Here is a 17,434-nt window from a genome sequence, read left to right on the forward strand (position 1 = left end):
CAAGATCTCAATTCTGTAGGGGAATCGGACATTGGACCCAGCCGACATGATCGATCGAGAATTGCCACCGCGTCCATCAACGCACTTGACCACAACATCGTGATCGAACCCGAGGTTGACGAACCATCTAGACCACCTTGCCATCGTATCTGCCTGGGAGATCCAAAAGAATGGGAATTCTGAATTGTCGTATTCGATATGAGCATCTTGAAACAATAGATAAAATGTATTTGACCGGCTATCTCCCCGTCCAGCGTGCGACCTTTGATTGGATCGAAGCTCTGCTGTCGTTGCTGTGCAAGAGTCGACTTTTGTTGGGTGAGATCGATAGTGGGAGCAGTGCCGCAGAAGCTCTCAACCTCCCCTGCTGTGAACCCGCAAGAAGACTGACGGAATCCAAGCCTGCAAGCTTCTGCTAAGCCACACGGGATTGCGGAGCACGCCGCAGTCTTTGTAACTGAACCAACTGAACCTAATCAACGTGATCATCTCCACATAGACTCAGTGTAGGTACATGGCATTGCGTAGTGTATGTAATGTAGCGTAGGTACTGCGTAGATGTGGCGGGAGCTTGGGCTACATGCGCCTTAGCAGCGCACAAACCTATGACGCTTTGGCAGTTAAGCGCAACGCGTAGTTCTTAATTGGACACTTCACTGCGCGTCGAGCGCGACGGAATGGGGAACCGGCCACAAGGTGACCTGAGAGGCCGACCCGACCATCAAGGCGAGACGGGCAGTACAGTACACTAGGTAAACTTAGCAACGAGAACAGACACAGCTTTATTCGATTCCCACGGATTTGCGCACCCGGTCATCGAGTCTTAATCCACGTCGCCATGTCCATCCTCACTACGAGTTAACAAACAACAACATTAATGGCGAACATATTTAGCATATCGATATGTCCTCTTCGCTTAGACGCACTTCTGGCGCGTCGCGTCCAACTTCATCCAGATCTATATCTGCACCGACGCCATCCTTAACGGCCGCAACAGGACTACCGTTTCCAGCACTACCTGCATCACCTGTCAAACAACCTTCGCCTACAAGACAAAGTCAGGCTTCCTCTGATGGCAGGAAGCGCAAGAGGGAGGCAACCGGCTTCTCTCAAGCGGGAGATGGTCTTTTGAAGGCTTCTGTTGTGCTCAGGGTATGTTTGCGCCTTTCTGATGTCAACTCGCTTTCTCTTCAGAACTGACCGTCTATCGTCTTCCCAGCCACGTCCTTCCACCCTGACCGATAAGCCGCGCATTCTATCACCCTTGATGCTTCTTCCACGAGAACACTTGCCTCTGTCTGCCCTTGACCTTCTTCAGCCGCAGGGCGATTTCCCTCCCAGCCGCTTCTACGAATCGCGTATCAAGATCTTGGACCTTGAAGGTCGATTGGGCTCAAACATTCTTCTTGCCCGATCTGAGGCCAATCGCATGCTATATGCGATTGAGCGGGAAAGCGATGGTCTATACACACTATGCAAGCTTGGATCATGGGTTGACGTTGATATTTTGGCCCAGGCCGCAACGGTCGTATCGAGCCAACGAATGAAAAGCTGCAAGCCATCGCAGCTGGAGGTTGTTGCCCCAGGGCCCCTCATCACACCACAAATGTACAAGGAGACGAAGCGTCGAAAGCTTGCGATAGAGGAGATACAGTCGTCACTCACTCGAAAGCGATCCAACACGACAACTACTGAGCAGGAGTCTTTGTCTCACCTGCCTACACCAACATCAGGGAGTCCTGAATCCAAGAGCTGTGAATCTCAATGCATCGCGGAACCAGCCGAGGTACCGACAGTGTCGAACAAACCCGATCTGCCCGCTACTCTTCCACATCCTGCAGAGGACGTATTGTCGCAACCAACCGCCGAAGGGATTTTCCAAAACATCAGAATGCAATATTTTGAAGCTCTATATCATTCAAAGGGATCCTTGGCCTATTTTGCAAAGGGGCCGCTCTCTAGGGCACGAGCGGCATTCCACTTAGACTGCGACTCGAACCTCGAAATGAGCCATCTCATCGACTTCCTGAGAGGTTTTGTTATGACGACAGCTTTAATAGACAAGAAGTATCGGGAGACTCTCCCCGAAATCATCGGAAAGATGAAGACTATCGTGGAGGATTCCGAGCAAGGGCATGCACGGTCGAAGCCCAGAAAGAAGAGAGTAAAAAGACAAAAGCTAGGCAAGGATGGACTTTATCCGTCGGAAGAAGAGCATATCGAGCGATGGTGGGTGACTCACAAGCCGAGTACTACACAAGAGGATGAGAAAATGGTCGCGGCGACCGAGGCCAAACACCACATCTCGGCTCTACGGCGTCGGGAGACTCAGCTGCAAATGATCATAATACTCGAGATACTGGCTCTTGAGCCTTTGAACAGACCAGTAGTAGCTACAGAGGACAACGAGTTGCCGGGCTTGGAAACGCAAGAAACAATAGGAGGCACCAAATCAGAAAGAAACAGAAAAAAGAACAAAACGCCCAACTTGCCGCTGTTGCTGGATATGCATGCTGATCGTCTCTGCATTTGGCAGAGCACAACTTTAGACGAGGTCAAGGCATTGACAGAATCACAGCCTTCTGCTGAGGAACAAGAGGCGCCAGCAGAGAATAATAATTCAGATCCTTTACGAGATTTCTGTGTCGACATTATCGTCCCCTTGTAAGTCATGGCCCATTTCCGTCTGATGAACTCGGGTGCTGAAAAAACCACGATAGTTTCTCTGCTCGTCTACCGGAGCTCTGCGATTTCATCAACCGTAAACTAGGCGGTCCGGTGATACAAGCTCCCAAAGAAAAGGCGAAAACAGTTGCAGCAACCAAGCCAAAGCCTGGGGCCCCTGGGAAACGAGTTGCAGCTACTAAAAAGGAGAATGAAAGAAGTCTTCAGCGCGTGCTCTCCAATGAGCGGATGCGACGAAGTGTCTCAAGGGGTCCGTCTGGGACGATCGCACTGCTGCGCTCGGCGAGTGCAACTGCAATCCCGGGCCTGAAAAGAGAGGGTAGCGAGCCTCTGCTGGGGATGATACCCAAGACCGAGGCTGTAGCGGTCAAAGAGAAGAACGTTTCCATATTCTCGCGGAGTGCTGGGCCTTCGGCAAACAGTGAAGACACCAAGGCGAAAAAGAAGGCTCGTCTCGAGGCCGAGCTCAAGGAGGCCATTTCTGCACTCAAAAAGCCAAACCGAGCCTTGGCTGGTAAGGAGATTGTAGAGGAGGCTGAGAGACGCACAGCTCAGCCAAAGAGTAGTAAGTAATCTCTCGATACCCATCATTATCGGGCAAGTCTAACAACCCTCCCAGAGCTTAACAAGAAGCAACCAAGAGCCGCCGGTGTGCAAATCAAGGCCACCCCCGCGAACAATCGCTTCAAGGACGTATTCGCCACAGAATCGCAGCCTCTACACCTGAATCATCTCTTCGAAGAGGACGGCCCCCCCATACCGTCTAGTGCCTCAGTAGTCCCTGCGTCCACTTTACCTCGCAAGTTCACGAATGTGTTTGCCACTTCCACTTCCCCCAACATTGGCGCCCACCCATCTTCCGAAGGAGGGAATGAAACCGCACAGCTCCCGCCGCGCAAGCAAATGCAAGAGACACCGTTAAGGAAGAAGTCCGTCCCACATATCTCGCTCCCTCAAATTGACGAGGAAGTCGAAGAGGCGACCCCGGTACCGCCGAAGAATATGGAGGAGCTACATGTTCAAGCAACGCCAATGCGCAAACAGCGATTTACACAGCAGAAACTACCAGTACCTCGCCCCGAGGGGCATCTACAGGTACAAGCAACAACGCCTCAGCGAAAACGAGCCATTCAAGGAACACCTATGCGAAAGAAATCTCTACAGTCACTGCCTCAGATCGTAGAAGAAGACGATCCCCTAACCCACAGCATCCCTTCGTCCTCTCCGATCTTCGCAAAAAGGTTGACGATCGCGTCCCCGTTTAACAGGGCCGCTAAGCAGCAACAACAGCAACACCTAGTCCCTCCAACACCCCTCGGCAACCGCTCCGGTAATGAAGGCGCTGCGATGACAACAGCGGATTTCCCTCCCTCCTCCCCTGGGTTCGCATTCTTCGAGACCCCGCTGAACAACGCAAAGACAAAGACAGCCATGTTGACCACAGCCGCCGGCGGCGTTGTTGTTGATGACACCCCCATCAAGTCCAGACTTCCGAGTGCTTTTACCTCCATGACTAAGGAGGCAAGGGGGAGTGAGAATAACCGCCCATTCGGCAGCAGCGGCGGTGGCGGTGTTGGAGGAGTTACGAAGATCAAGAAAGAGAAGGACAACTCGCCGGTTAGTATATACCAGCGTCTGGGCTGGGATGATACAGATGATGATTTGGCATGAATTCCTGAGGGAGGGATATATGTTGTGGAGCGTGGTTCAAGACATTTTTCATATACCCATACCCAATAAAGCAGTTACGTACATCTAGCAACTTTCAGGGGCTAGAAATCAGAAGGGAAGGCCGATCAGCTCCATAAAGATAGATGATAACTCTACAAATATATGAATATTAAACAGCCTGTATCATGGCATCTTCATTTTTATGCTCCAAGACGTTCTAATAAGCATCCGTCTGTATACGGACGGTGGGGCTCAGGGTATCTTCCTCTACTCTCCAGCCCACCGTTCTCTCCCTTTTCTTTTCCTTTTCTAGCCGTAACGCAAAACCTCATCAGGGCTTCCCGGGCCCTCCCCATCCCCGATTTTCCTCCCCAAGCTCACTACTCGTCTTCAACGACCGACCAACTGATTGTGACGTGACTAATCACTATCATCATCAAGCGCCTCATCCTCGTCCGGCGGTCCCGCCCTCTCCTCGTCATCCTCTTCCTCTCCTTCTCCTTGTTGCCCATCCTCCTCCTCCTCATCTTCCTCCTCATCCTCGTCCTCTTCCGCCTCTTCCTCTTCCTCATCCTCCTCAACCTCTTCATCCGGAACCGTCTCCGCATCCGACGGATCTTGGTCTTGTTCTTCTCCGTCTACTTCCATCTTTGATGATGACGACGTATCCACCTTGGCCTTCTTGGCTGACCTAGGTCCAGCTTCTCCTCTGTCTGTTGTCGATGTCGTCGTCGCTGTTGCTACGCCGGTCGCGGCGGACTGGTTTCGGTTTTTGTCGTCGTCGTCGCCAACAGCTCGCTCGTGTGATCCTTCGCTTCCTGGTTCGTTGCTGCCGCCGCCGTCACCGCCGCCGGCTGCGCTGCCAGGACCACCGACACCGGAACCGGAAACGGAACCGCCACCTCCGGCTTTTTTGGCTGCGGCTACTTTTTTGCGGTAGACTGATCGTTTGGAAGTTTGGGTTACGTTGAATTCTGTTGTTTGTTTTTGTGTAGGCGGTTAGTATATGTTGTAGATACGCTACTATGAGCCTGGGTTTCTATGGAGGTGCACCAGCTGGGGAACATGGCGAAGGAAGGAGGAGGAAAAAAAAAAAGAAAAAGATGGGGGACAAGAAGGAGGTATCAGGGGCATGACGTACTCGCAAACTCGGCCTCCAACTTGTCCCGCATGAACCCGTACTCGATCTCGTCTAGAGCCTTGAACACGTCCGCTGGCATGATGGTTTTCTTTCCTGATGAGACGGTATGTTCGTTCGCACTGGTATTTTTTAAAAGTCCGTCAGTCAGCGCCAGTGTCCAAAGTGAATATAATGCAAGGGGGGGGAGCAGTCTCCCTCGTCCTCCTCCTGGAGCCTGCATGCAGAAAAACATACGCATTGGCCAGATGGCTGATGAACACCGTCGCGCTCTTGGTCATAGCCAGAATCGCATTTGCCTGTATTTGCGTATTCGAAGGCAACACCCCCTTGGCAAGACGGGTGATGATCGATTTCGGAAGCGTGAGATCTTCAATTGTAATGGCATCGCGCTCCTTTTCCCTTTCCCTTTCCCTTTCTCGTTCCTTATCCTTCTCTGATGCCCCTCCTCCTCCTCCCCGCTTAGACTCTGATGGTGATGTTGGTCCTCCTCCTGCTGCTGCTGCTGCTGCTGATCCCGTGGTTGACGAGGCGCGGCCGGCAGCTGTCGAAGGTGCTGGGGTAGACTGCTTCTCGGAGGTTGTGGGTATAGGTGGAAGACGTTCATCCCGCTCAATGGCGGCCGCGGCGAGGGCGGAGGCTGGGTTGGCAGAGAGAGCTGGTTCGCCTGTGGCCATTGTCGTGTCTTCGTCGGCTATGACGAAGCGTGCTACAGAGACGTCGCTGCGCCGAGTACTGTCGGTCTTTTTTGGTGGCATCGTGACTTGGTAGTCTGGAATTGTTTAATGGAGGGGTACGTCGATGGTAAAATTCGGGACGAGCTGTTCACAATGACGGTAGTTGTGGATGCTTATGGTGGTTCTCTTACGGAGAAACTGGGTAGAGGGGTTAAACGTGCTGAAGTCCCAGTGGACGTTGGGAGTACAACAATACTTTGCAATTTCCAAGAATGACTTCAACTGCGACTGGGGGTATGGGGGAGGAGCATTGGATGCGATGGGATGGAGAAAATTGCGGCGCGTCACCACTGCAGAGGAGGACGCGTTAAACAGCTAGGGACGTTAAAGTGAAGGGTGTTAGTGGCGCACGAGCCAATGGTGTCTGTTTCTCCTGAAAATAACCCTGAATGGCCTCGAGTTGGCCCAGACACTTTGTTCGCGCGAAACCTCTGGTCAACTTACCTGGGCGTTTTAAAACATAGGTTATGCATATTATCCAAGCCAGTTGGCACTGTTGAATGTATGTGATCTTGCAATCAATCTAGATGATGTATCTCATCAGCTGCTTTTGCCTTTCTATGTGTCCTCGCAGCAATTAAGAAAATCTCTTTTAAAGTACCGGGTTAACACATAAATCAGCACAAGAGAGTAGCTTCAACAACTATTGAGAGGGCCCATCTCTCACCCTTTTCCTCTTGACGTTCAGCAGTTCAAATACTTCAAGCGATCAAGCCAGGATAAGGCTCCCCGTCTAGACGCAATTGATTTTGATCGAGTCTAATTCTGGGACATATTCATAAAGAAGTTATCTCTCAGCCACTCGAAATCTCGTGTCGTCCTACTATCACCGCTTGTTTCACACTCACAAACAACCACATGGTTAAACCTCACCACAGACAACGCCCTCAATATACCTTGATCATACAAAGTAAACCAAAAGACCCGCGGCATACGAAGTCAATTAGAATTGTATTTGAATTGACGTCCTCCTCTTCTAGTAATACTCTTTCCAACCAACCCTATGGGTAGGGGAAAGAAGAAAAAAGGCACGAAGATGTTGAAAAAATAATATATAGAATAAAAGCAAAAACTTCTCTCACAAAAGGGTATATCCAACATAAGTTTCCTCATCCTTAGAAAAAATGCTAAAACAAATTCCGAACAGCCAGTGAAGGCTAGCTGTCTGTCATCCCGGAAGACACAACAAAAGAAAAGCAAAAAAAAAATGTTCCTGCATTTTGGCAATGAGCCAGCATTAATGTGTCCGAGGCATAACTAGGCCTCAGATCCAGAGAACTTTGTAAAACTGAGTAAGGTAGCTTCCAGCACCTCGGTGTGAAGAAGTTGGTCGATCATGGATCTGTAGGGGGAAAAAAATTGGAAAATGGCTTTCCAGCCAGCCGGAGATGAAGATGGAACTGGAAGAGAGTAAAGCGTAGGTAGGCAATAACTCAAATCACCCAATGGCCCGTCCGATTTCTTCTTCTCTCAAAAACTGTCTCCTTGAAAACGCATCATCGCCAAGCGACAGCCTCGGAGGAACTGTCAGTCCCGATTGAAGACGTGAATGGTGCATGCTACGGGTGCGAGCGTGGTCGATGGAATGTCGCCCAGGAAATCCCTTTCCTGTGTCGGATGTATAGCCTCCGCCTTGGTAGTATGCCGCCCTGTTGTTGTGGTAGTTGTTGTTGTTGTTGTTGAAGTTTGAGTAACCGCCTATGCTGCTGGTGCTGCTCTTTGAACTCTTCTTCCTCCCATGTCTCGGACCTGGTGATGATACGACAGCATGTGCACCTGGCGGTAGCTTGTGCAGCCGAGAGGGCTGGCGCTTGGGCGTCAGTATGAATGGAACATCGCCGGGGACCGCGTCGTCTGTGAGCCCGGCTCGGGAGTTGGGAGCCCTTGCGAGGATAGGGGTTGGTGGTAGTGGCGTGTGGTCGATGCTCGTTCTTCCGTAATAGCCGCTGTGGGTGCTATGAGCGGCGGACCGAGGCATGAAGCCTTCGTCGAATGATTTCCGGGTTTCGCCAGCTGCTTGATCTTCAGGGTTGATGTAGACGATGACGCTTGCCGGCTTCTTTACCGAGCTTGTTGATGGCTGTTTCCCATGGCTGGTGTTTAAACGATCCCCTGTTGCCGACTTGCTCTTTCCATCTACGTCGGTGTCGTCCATGGTCGTAAACCCGGCCTCCTCACTCTTTGGGATTTTCCATGTTGCGATTTCCTCATCATCGACAGGTGTAACGGTTCGCGAAAAGACTCGTATCTGCCGTCTTTTCTTCCTCCAGCATAGACAGAGCACAACAGCCGCCAAGGAGATGACCACGGCTGGGATTGCGCTGCTTAGGATGATGATGAGCAGCCTTCCTCCTGTGTATATGCTGGTGGCATCGTCGCTATCGAATGGTTCTCCCCTTTTCTGATTTGTAACGGCGTCGACAAACCTCGCCACAGTCGTGATCGGGGGCATAATAGGGACATAAAGTGACGTGTGGAGAAAAAAAGACAGATGGAAGCCGAGGACGGATTGCCGTATTTCTCATAGAAACGCGGCGCAAAAGAGAAAACCTTGCCGTTCGGAAAGTCGACTTTATGGAGACTTGAGGATGCTGATTTGCTTGCCAGCTGCTAGAACAGCCTAAACCGGACGGAACAAAGAGCTTCGTAAGTATGACTAGCGTGAAGATGCCTGATGACAAAGATGTTAGCAGGTTTGATCGGTCAGACTAGATTATTGAACAGATATGTTCATTAGTGCCGAATCTTTGCTTGAACTCGGACCTGTGGTCCTCGACTGATTTTTTTTTTTTTTTTAACATATGATTCACCTTTTGGCAGTTCGTAATATACAATGCTTCGCTTAAGACAAGCGACGGGAAAGATTAAGGAAAGCGAGCCATGGGTGAAGGGTGGATTGGAGAAAATAAACTATGTTTTACCTTTTCAAGATGTCATTGAACTTTGTCTTGATTTCAAAGAGCAGCCCTGTATATCATAAGATTTAATTTGATGAAGCGGATCAGGAACTCGAAAGCAAGAGGAGCGGTGATGAAAGCAGCTTGCTTGAACCGTGCAGGGACAACCAGAAACCAGGAATCGAATAACTCGAGGAGCAAACCATTGGCACTGAGGCCTTGTGGTCTGGAGTGCTTGGAAGAGAAGAGGTGAAAGAGTGGGATAAACGAGGGATCTTTGGTGTTCAAACCGCTTGAAGTACAGAGCAAGCCTGATCCCCAACCAGTTGACATCCAGTGTACGCAACAGCAAGAAAGCAACCACGAGGTCGGAAGTAGGTGGCGTATCCTGTACGGTTATAGCTATTAAAAAAAACTGACAAAGACTAAGTGTAGAAAAGGAATGACCGGCATGTATATTCCCAGTCCGTGATCCAGGCGCATCAACAAAGACGGGCACTATCCCATCCTGGGCAGGAGTGGCGGGCTAGCCGGGCGGGGTGTGGTGAGGTGTGCATATTGTGATGGATACCAGGTGGGTGGATGGTGGTGAGCCCACCAGGAAGACTCGAGATCCTAGTACCTTGCATATCTCCCATTCCTACCCCTTTCAGGGCACCCGCAGTCCCGCCGTTTCTTTGTGCATGTGTAAACCCAACGTCGGAGTCTCGAGGTGTGATCCTCGACAACATCCTCATAAAGCTGCTCAGAGGTTGTTGGTCAAGTTCCCCCATGTCTGGCCTGGGCCGAGTGCACAATGGAAGTATTGCGTGTGCCACAGGCCTGCAAAGTCAGCTGCAGTGATGGTCTCGGAATGGTTGGTCAAGAGCAGACAGAGATATCTTTGGTCGTGGGATCAGACACGCCCCGCTTGAGGAGGGACAGGACAATGGCACCCTCCCGGGCACTTGACCGAGACCGGGGCGGTACGCCGCTAGGTATACCTACGTTTGTACGCAGTGTACAATTCCAACAGCAACCCAAAAAGCCATCTCCACTCTGACTTGGGGGAATTTCACGGGGCCAGGTGTGTAAACGGCTGATGATATATCAGTATCTAGACGAGTCCATTGGCAACAGCGGATGGTTTCGATGACACACTCTCCGTGCGGCCTGCCAGCTGCGTAAATATGACAACCATGATAGCTCTCAGCAAGATGCAATCGTAGGGGCACAGCAGACAACAGCCGGCTTCATGCGACCACGGCGAGGCGGCGCAGGTCACTGCGTCGCACCGTCACAGGTGAGGTTGTGGAAAACTTGAAAGAGCTGCTACCGTCCGATTCATTATGGCGTGCTTGGGCGGCGGGGTGTATTCAAAGAAGAAGAGGGGGGGTGAGCATGGTGACGGGACCTCGACGGACGTTTCAAGAAACAGAAACGAAATTCCAACGAAATGGAATTATGGAGCTTCCCAGGCACTGAAACGTCGTGTTCCCTTGTTGATGACATTGCGAACCCAATGCAAGCAAAATTGTCTTTCTGCTCAATGATGTGATGTTTGCTCACCGCCTCGGAGACCTGGACCGACCGGCCAAGCGACCGACTGACTGCACGAATTATTGCTCACAGATGTCAAAAGTCGTCCATGAATGGTCAAAAGAGAGGCTTGAATCGGTGGATGACAAGAGGCAATTCCTGAAACAGCAGAATCCAAGGGCCCGCTCTCTGTCGTGGATGATGTCCATTGGCTGGTCGGCCCAAGGTGGGGGAAGAGAGAAAGCCCGCGGCCAGGCTTGGTCTCTTGCTTCGTCGCTTGTCTATGGTAGAAAGTGGGAGTACGTGCTGGGCCGCTTACATACTGAGCTCAGTTGCAAGGAACAGAAATTTTGTTATCAGAGAATGACCCGGACGTGAGATGGATCCGACAGCGGTCTCAGGCTCCTTCATCCACGGCACTTCGCTTTTGTCCAGGGTCAATGCTGGGGTCCCTGCCTGGGTGTCGCTATCCGGGTACGGCATCATTTTTTTTTGAAGTCATCGCCGGTTGATTCGGATCAAGGGACGTGAACAAAAGTTGAACAAATCTCCGAGGAACGATGGAGATTTTACCCCATCTGGTATCGGCAACCTCAACAGCCTTAGCAAAACGTCTGGGGTATGTGGGACTACTTCGGGCGAGCTAGGCCCAATGTGGTAAGATTCTGGATTGTGCAGGAAAACGGACAGGCCAGGAAGCCAGGCACTGTTTCCAACTTACCCCACCGATCCACATCCGTTCCTGACTACATCAAAAGCTTCGGTCCATACCGTTACATTACCTACTAGCAAAAACATCGTCCCATTTTCCTCCGCATCAACTTGATAACAGGTTTCTCAGGAGATTGACATTCCGGTGTCGTGGTTATTCCCGATAAGCTTCGGGGTATTACTTCACGATACGATACGCCATGATAAACAATTGCAAAAGGAGACACGGCTTACTATTCACCGACCGGCCTGAGCTCTGATGCAAGGGAGGGAGAGCCTCTACTGACAGAAGGAACGGGCGCAGACAGAAAGAAGCAATGGAATCGATCCTGTTCCTGCATTAGCAATCGTCGCCCGCAGGAAAGCGTCAGTGTGTATTGGCCGAACCTGGCTTGTCTCAACGACATCCTTTGTCCCCCTGCGCTTACGGATCCCATCTGGGCAAAGATCGTTGGTCCTATTGTTGTGCAAACGTTACCTTGTGCTCGATACAGCTCAGGTTAGTGTACGCTTGGAGTGGATGTTGTTTGATCCGCTGCATGCTTACCCCATCTTTCTAGGTGGTTACCGTCCCCAGAAGTTTGTTGGTGATGCTCTCTGAACCTGGCCGCATGATAACATCTTGAATCCACGTCTTACCCCCTTCGTCTATCTCGTCGCCTATATTGAGGCAGATTCATACGGAAAACGGATGTTTGCACTGTCCACCTGTTCCCGACGACGAAGAGGGTTACCGAAAACCCCACAACCTCCTTCATGACGCTGCTTTTGGCGGTAGCATTCCAGTCCGGTTCCCCAAGCGCCCCTGCGGTTCATGTTTGTTCCCGTCGATATATATATTTTAGCATTCCCATTCGGCATTCACACGTACTTAGGTTTCCAAACTCACAGTTGAATGTTCCTCCTGACCGGCTGCTGCTGTCACAAGTTACACCACCATTGAAAAGGATGCAAAGGATCTAGTGGGGGCATAATGGGGTAAGTTTGCACACATCAACATGCTCGAATTTAGCGAATGGCTGTTGTCGATCACTGGGACAAACTCGAATGACTACGCCGGTCAAGGTGATCTTTGCGCGCGGTACTGTGTGCTAGATGCAGTCATTCAGTCTCACCACAACCTACATGCCTTGGACTGGTAACTAGAATGTGGATGGCGGAGGCTTCGATGGACTGGTGTCTGTCCCGCAAGCTTGAAGCTTGAAAAGCCTAATTGCCCCTGGCGAATTGCAATATGGCGGTTCTCTTGATGTCGAAAATTGTCCCAAGTGAAAGGATCCCTTTTCAACTTCACAGACCATCGTTCTTTTCGACGAGGCTTGCAACTCATCCTTCGAAACAGCACATGATGTTTTCTACGGTTTGTGAATTGTCAGATTTCTCCGACGGCTATCGAAGCCCAAGATGGATGGTTGAGCAGTTACTCCTGCAATTATACATCCAGTTCCTGTTAACCAATTATCAAGCTTACCACTTATTCCTCTCTTCGACCGACTATGTATAGGGCGCCGGGCCGAGCCATAGCCCATAGACCAAGTTGATCAGTTTGCTTGCACTTTACCAATCAAACACATACCTGGACGGGAAACCCTCCGAAAGTACGACTGCGGCCGGGATCCCTGCGACTGTTTCTGCGTGACGTGGTCATGTTCGAGAGGTCTGGAGAAGCGAGCTCATGAGCCAACCAGACGTCTCAGACGCCATCTCACGTTGTCGATTCGCCGTCTCGCCTCTTTTTAGCCTGTGCCTTGTGACGGCAAGCCTGTCAGGGCTGAAGAAGGTGGTCTCTTGGTCCATGCTTCAGGCTTATCATCAACCGTTATGAACACCATGTGGTGATGGTGGGGTTCAAGTTTCAAGTGGTCAAGTGGTATTCAATGCCGCCGGCCTCGTCTTATGGCGACAGCCACTGTACATTCAACGACCCTGGTTAGAAGGGCTCGGGAGGGTTGGTGAAAGGATCCTTCTGCGCGGCGATTCGGCGTGGGAGTGATCCGCTTCACACCCTCTTGTTGTACTATCGATGCACTACCTTCTCGTGAAAGCAACACACAAAAGATTTCGGTATCAAGGACTGGTCCGGGGCTTGTTTCCGCTGTCGCGTCGGATTCAATCGTGAGGGCTGGTACTCAAGTCTGTTTCAAGAGGACTGAACTTTGGAAATCGCATATCAACTGCTAGAACGACTAACTTGGAAATGTCAGCATTACGGTCAGCATGCATCCAGCTCTCTGGAGCACCCTCGAAGAAGCAATGAGGTAACGAAAGAGATGTGTAGAGATATACCTAGTCAGACGTTGTGTAGAGCATTGATATTTCTAGTAAAGGCACTCCACTAAATTCATGATTGAATGTTGTATTATTCAGTCAAGTTTATTGAGAAGAGGAGAAGGAGGTTCACACCATGAGGTCCAGATCACCGTGGTTCGCATCTTCACGAGTCAGACACTTGCATGATGCCGCAGGTATGTATGTGAGAAATGTGCTGCTCCAGCGGACCGTCCCCGGACTACAGTGGAGCTAGAAGGGAAGGGGCAGGTGTCTCCAGTGCCCCACCTCCGAATTCATCAACATCACAGTTACCTCTAGAGTTTCGTCAACGGCCCGGACAATCCATCATTCTTGATTTCTCTCCTTGAACACATTTTGCTCTGCTCATGGGATTCCCTCCTTGAATTTGAATTTTCGACTCTGACCATAGTTCATTGCAAAGCGCTCTGATGACAGCGTCTATCTCCTTTGCAATGGTCTCTGGCACCGACGATTTTCAATTGTGTGGGGGGGAGGTATTACTGCTCCTGTTATCATGTACCTAGGTAGTTTCGTATTTCGGCACAAGCAAACCCGGTGCCTCCGAGAACCGGCTTTCGAACTTTCAGAGAAAAAGAACACCCTTCCAGACTGCTTCAGTGCAATCAATACGCTGACTGAGGACCGGAGCTGAAGCTGAAGTGCCCTGTGAAGCTCGGCTTCTAGTCGAACGATAAGATGATAGCCGGAGGGCAGTCGGCGCCAGCACCCTTGCTATCGGCTTAGCATTCAAACAGCGCCCCTGCTTAAATGAAGTGTTGGCCAATGAGAACGCCCCCAGGCCCCGCACGAGAACGTCAAAAGGTGAAGGCGTTGCAGCTTGATAGATCTAAAGCCGTCGCAAAGCGATGCGTCAATCGCAGAACCTGGCTGGATTGGTTGGCAGGGATGACAGGGGCGGGCTGAAGGCATTCATACAGGACACAAGCAGCCGTTTGTGAGGGGAAGACGACGATACATGGCTTCCAAAGGCCGATGACGGAATGGTCCAACTGTACTCTTAATTCAACTCCAACCTCCATCGTCGAATCTTCAGTTTCACATATAACTGTTTCCTCTAGGCAGCTCCAGCTCGAAAGTCCAACATCGACATCACGCACGAAGGACTTCCTGCACTACAGTACTGACCCGAACAACGGCAGTTCCGATCCTGTGCAACTGTCTTCCCCCTGCACCTAGGATCGCGAAAGGCATACATACCTACCTACCTACAGAAAGAGCCGCCTGGGTCGAAAGCCAAATCAAGGTCAACAAAATGTCGGCACGGAGGCTTCAGAGGCTGTCTCTTACCACTTCGAGTGGTCTGAGATCAGCTCGCACATCCTCGACTACCATCAACTCTGCATTGCTAAGGCCGCAGCTATATAACCAGAGATCCAGGACAGCCATACCCAGCATCGTCAGGACGAACTCTACCCTCGCAACCTTCAAAGTCCCTACAGTGGCCAACGAGCCCAATGTGAGTCTTTCCGGGTCTCGTATATCCGCCATATCTGACGATTAGCGTAGCAACACTATGCCAAAGGCTCAGAATCACGACACAAGCTCACGGAAGCTTATACGGCGCTTTCAAAGAATCTTCCTGTCGACGTTCCCATTAACATCCGCGGAAGGACGGTAAGCGTGTGCCCAAAGATGTCCATTCATCCGAAGCCGTCCGCTAACCATCGCCCATAAACGCAGCTTAGCAAAGCAGACACCAAGTACCAGGTGAACCCCGCCGATCACCAACAGAAAATAGCCAATTATGCCGTGGCAACCCCCGAAATGGTCAACCTGGCTATCAATGCCGCCCTGAACGCAAAGCCGGCATGGGAAAGCTTGCCCTTCGCTGACAGAGCGGCAGTCTTCCTCAAGGCCGCCGATCTGATTAGCACCAAGTATCGCTACGAGTTGATGGCCGCAACAATGTTGGGCCAAGGCAAGAACGCCTGGCAGGCCGAAATCGATGCCGCTGCTGAGCTCTGTGACTTTCTCCGCTTCAACGTCCAATATGCGGAGCAACTATACGCTCAGCAACCGGCACATAACTCCCCCGGTGTCTGGAACCGTGTCGAGTACAGGCCACTTGAGGGCTTTGTCTATGCCGTCACCCCGTTCAACTTCACTGCCATTGCGGGCAACCTTCCAGGCGTGGCAGCACTGCTGGGCAATGTTGTGGTCTGGAAGCCGAGCGATTCCGCGATCCTCAGCAACTACCTTCTGTACAAGGTCCTTCTCGAAGCGGGACTCCCGCCCGATGTCATTCAGTTCATCCCCGGCGATCCTGAGTTGGTGACAAAGGAAGTGCTCGCGCACAAGGACTTTGCGGCTCTACACTACACAGGCAGCACTGCCGTCTTCCGTAAGCTCTATGGCCAGATTGGCGCTGGCGTTGCTGAGGGTAGGTATCGATCATATCCTCGCATTGTTGGCGAAACCGGTGGCAAGAACTTCCACCTGGTTCACAAGTCTGCCGATCTACGAAACGCTGTTGTCCAGACGGTCCGCGGTGCATTCGAATACCAGGGCCAGAAGTGCAGCGCCACTTCCCGACTGTACGTTGCCAAGTCGATTTGGCCAGATTTCCAGGAGCTTCTCGTCCAAGAAACGGAGAAGTTGAAAGTTGGCCCACCTCATGATCATGGAAACTTCATGGGCCCGGTCATTCATGCCGCCTCTTTCAAGAAGCTGAGCACGGCTATTGACGAGGGCAAAAAAGACCCAGACCTCCAGCTAATTGCAGGAGGAGAATACGACAGCTCGGTTGGTTACTACGTCAAGCCAACCATCTTTGTGTCCAAGACGCCAGACCATAAACTCTTTTCGACGGAGCTGTTCGGACCCGTCTTGACGGTCTACGTCTATGATGACTACGTAGACAGCACTACCTCTATCTACGACATCATCGACGGAGCTACGGAATATGGGCTGACGGGCTCAATCTTTGCAAGTGACCGGAGCGTTATCCGGTTCGCAGAGGAGAAACTCCGCAACTCGGCAGGAAACTTCTACATTAACTGCAAGAGTACGGGTGCTGTTGTAGGCCAGCAGCCATTTGGTGGCAGCCGAGCGAGCGGGACCAATGACAAGGCCGGCAGCATCAACCTCCTGAGTCGGTTTGTTAGCATGAGAAGCATCAAGGAGGAATTTAACTCGACGACCACGGTGACATATCCCAGCAATGAGGTCGAGTAGGGCCTTAGTGAGACCATGGAGAGCAGCGTATACTCGGACGATAGTTGGGAGGATTTCTCCCGGAGGACTCGCTCAGGAGGAGTTTTGATGCATCAAGCCGGCATCGGCGAATTCGTTCATAATAGGTGCGGTTCAACGGAGTTGTGTACGAGCAGCGTTGAGAGGGGTGCCATGTTACTGGTTTAGGTGTCTAGCGAATCAAATCACTACCCGAAGTTGAAGTTGCATTGTGTTGATGGCTTTATATGGCACAGGTGCTTTATCCCGACCTTCTCCTGGTGCTGTGAGTCCGAGAGAGTTACGGACGGCCCGTCGTTCTGCCCCGTGTTGAAGATCGTCCTGACTGTCAAGGCCACGTGCGAAGTGCCTTAAAAGAGCTTGGGTAGCGGCGGGGGCTGTGGAAAGGGTCGGGGACCTTGACGATCACTGACGATGTACAGAAGACACCATGTGTCCAAAGGTGGTTGTGGAAGTAGAGCATAATGACAGAGACTTGGCAGGTATCCATACTTCCTGTAGCCGGCGTCAGACAAAGGTCCAGAGCCAGAGGCACAACCCTTGTACGGCATTGCTTACAGGCGTTCTTTTGA

The 17,434-nt window shown here is 51.3% G+C and overlaps 4 protein-coding genes across 4 annotated transcripts; 2 read left to right on the forward strand and 2 right to left on the reverse strand.

The window, feature by feature from the left end:
* The first annotated feature begins 624 nt into the window (after positions 1 to 624).
* NCU03072 (hypothetical protein) lies at positions 625 to 4,547 on the forward strand. Its single transcript, XM_959072.2, has 4 exons — positions 625 to 1,152; positions 1,220 to 2,664; positions 2,721 to 3,250; positions 3,305 to 4,547. The coding sequence occupies exons 1-4, from the start codon at positions 904 to 906 to the stop codon at positions 4,354 to 4,356; spliced, it is 3,276 nt and encodes a 1,091-aa protein (XP_964165.1). The 5' UTR covers positions 625 to 903; the 3' UTR covers positions 4,357 to 4,547.
* NCU03073 (hypothetical protein) lies at positions 4,475 to 6,547 on the reverse strand. The gene is made up of 3 exons (XM_959073.3): positions 5,732 to 6,547; positions 5,498 to 5,616; positions 4,475 to 5,330 (listed from the first exon to the last, which is right to left on the reverse strand). Exons 1-3 carry the CDS (start codon positions 6,250 to 6,252, stop codon positions 4,777 to 4,779), a joined length of 1,194 nt encoding a protein of 397 aa, XP_964166.2. The 5' UTR covers positions 6,253 to 6,547; the 3' UTR covers positions 4,475 to 4,776.
* A 429-nt stretch (positions 6,548 to 6,976) lies between these two features.
* NCU03074 (hypothetical protein) lies at positions 6,977 to 9,520 on the reverse strand. Its single transcript, XM_959074.2, has 2 exons — positions 9,153 to 9,520; positions 6,977 to 8,902 (listed from the first exon to the last, which is right to left on the reverse strand). The coding sequence occupies exon 2, from the start codon at positions 8,681 to 8,683 to the stop codon at positions 7,670 to 7,672; it is 1,014 nt and encodes a 337-aa protein (XP_964167.1). The 5' UTR covers positions 8,684 to 8,902; positions 9,153 to 9,520; the 3' UTR covers positions 6,977 to 7,669.
* Positions 9,521 to 14,597: 5,077 nt separating this feature from the next.
* NCU03076 (delta-1-pyrroline-5-carboxylate dehydrogenase) lies at positions 14,598 to 17,347 on the forward strand. The gene is made up of 3 exons (XM_959076.3): positions 14,598 to 15,126; positions 15,177 to 15,284; positions 15,351 to 17,347. The coding sequence occupies exons 1-3, from the start codon at positions 14,923 to 14,925 to the stop codon at positions 16,842 to 16,844; spliced, it is 1,806 nt and encodes a 601-aa protein (XP_964169.1). The 5' UTR covers positions 14,598 to 14,922; the 3' UTR covers positions 16,845 to 17,347.
* Positions 17,348 to 17,434: the final 87 nt, after the last annotated feature.

The sequence above is a fragment of the Neurospora crassa genome, linkage group I (assembly GCF_000182925.2).
Source record: "Neurospora crassa OR74A linkage group I, whole genome shotgun sequence".
Classification (NCBI taxonomy): Eukaryota; Fungi; Ascomycota; class Sordariomycetes; order Sordariales; family Sordariaceae; genus Neurospora; species Neurospora crassa.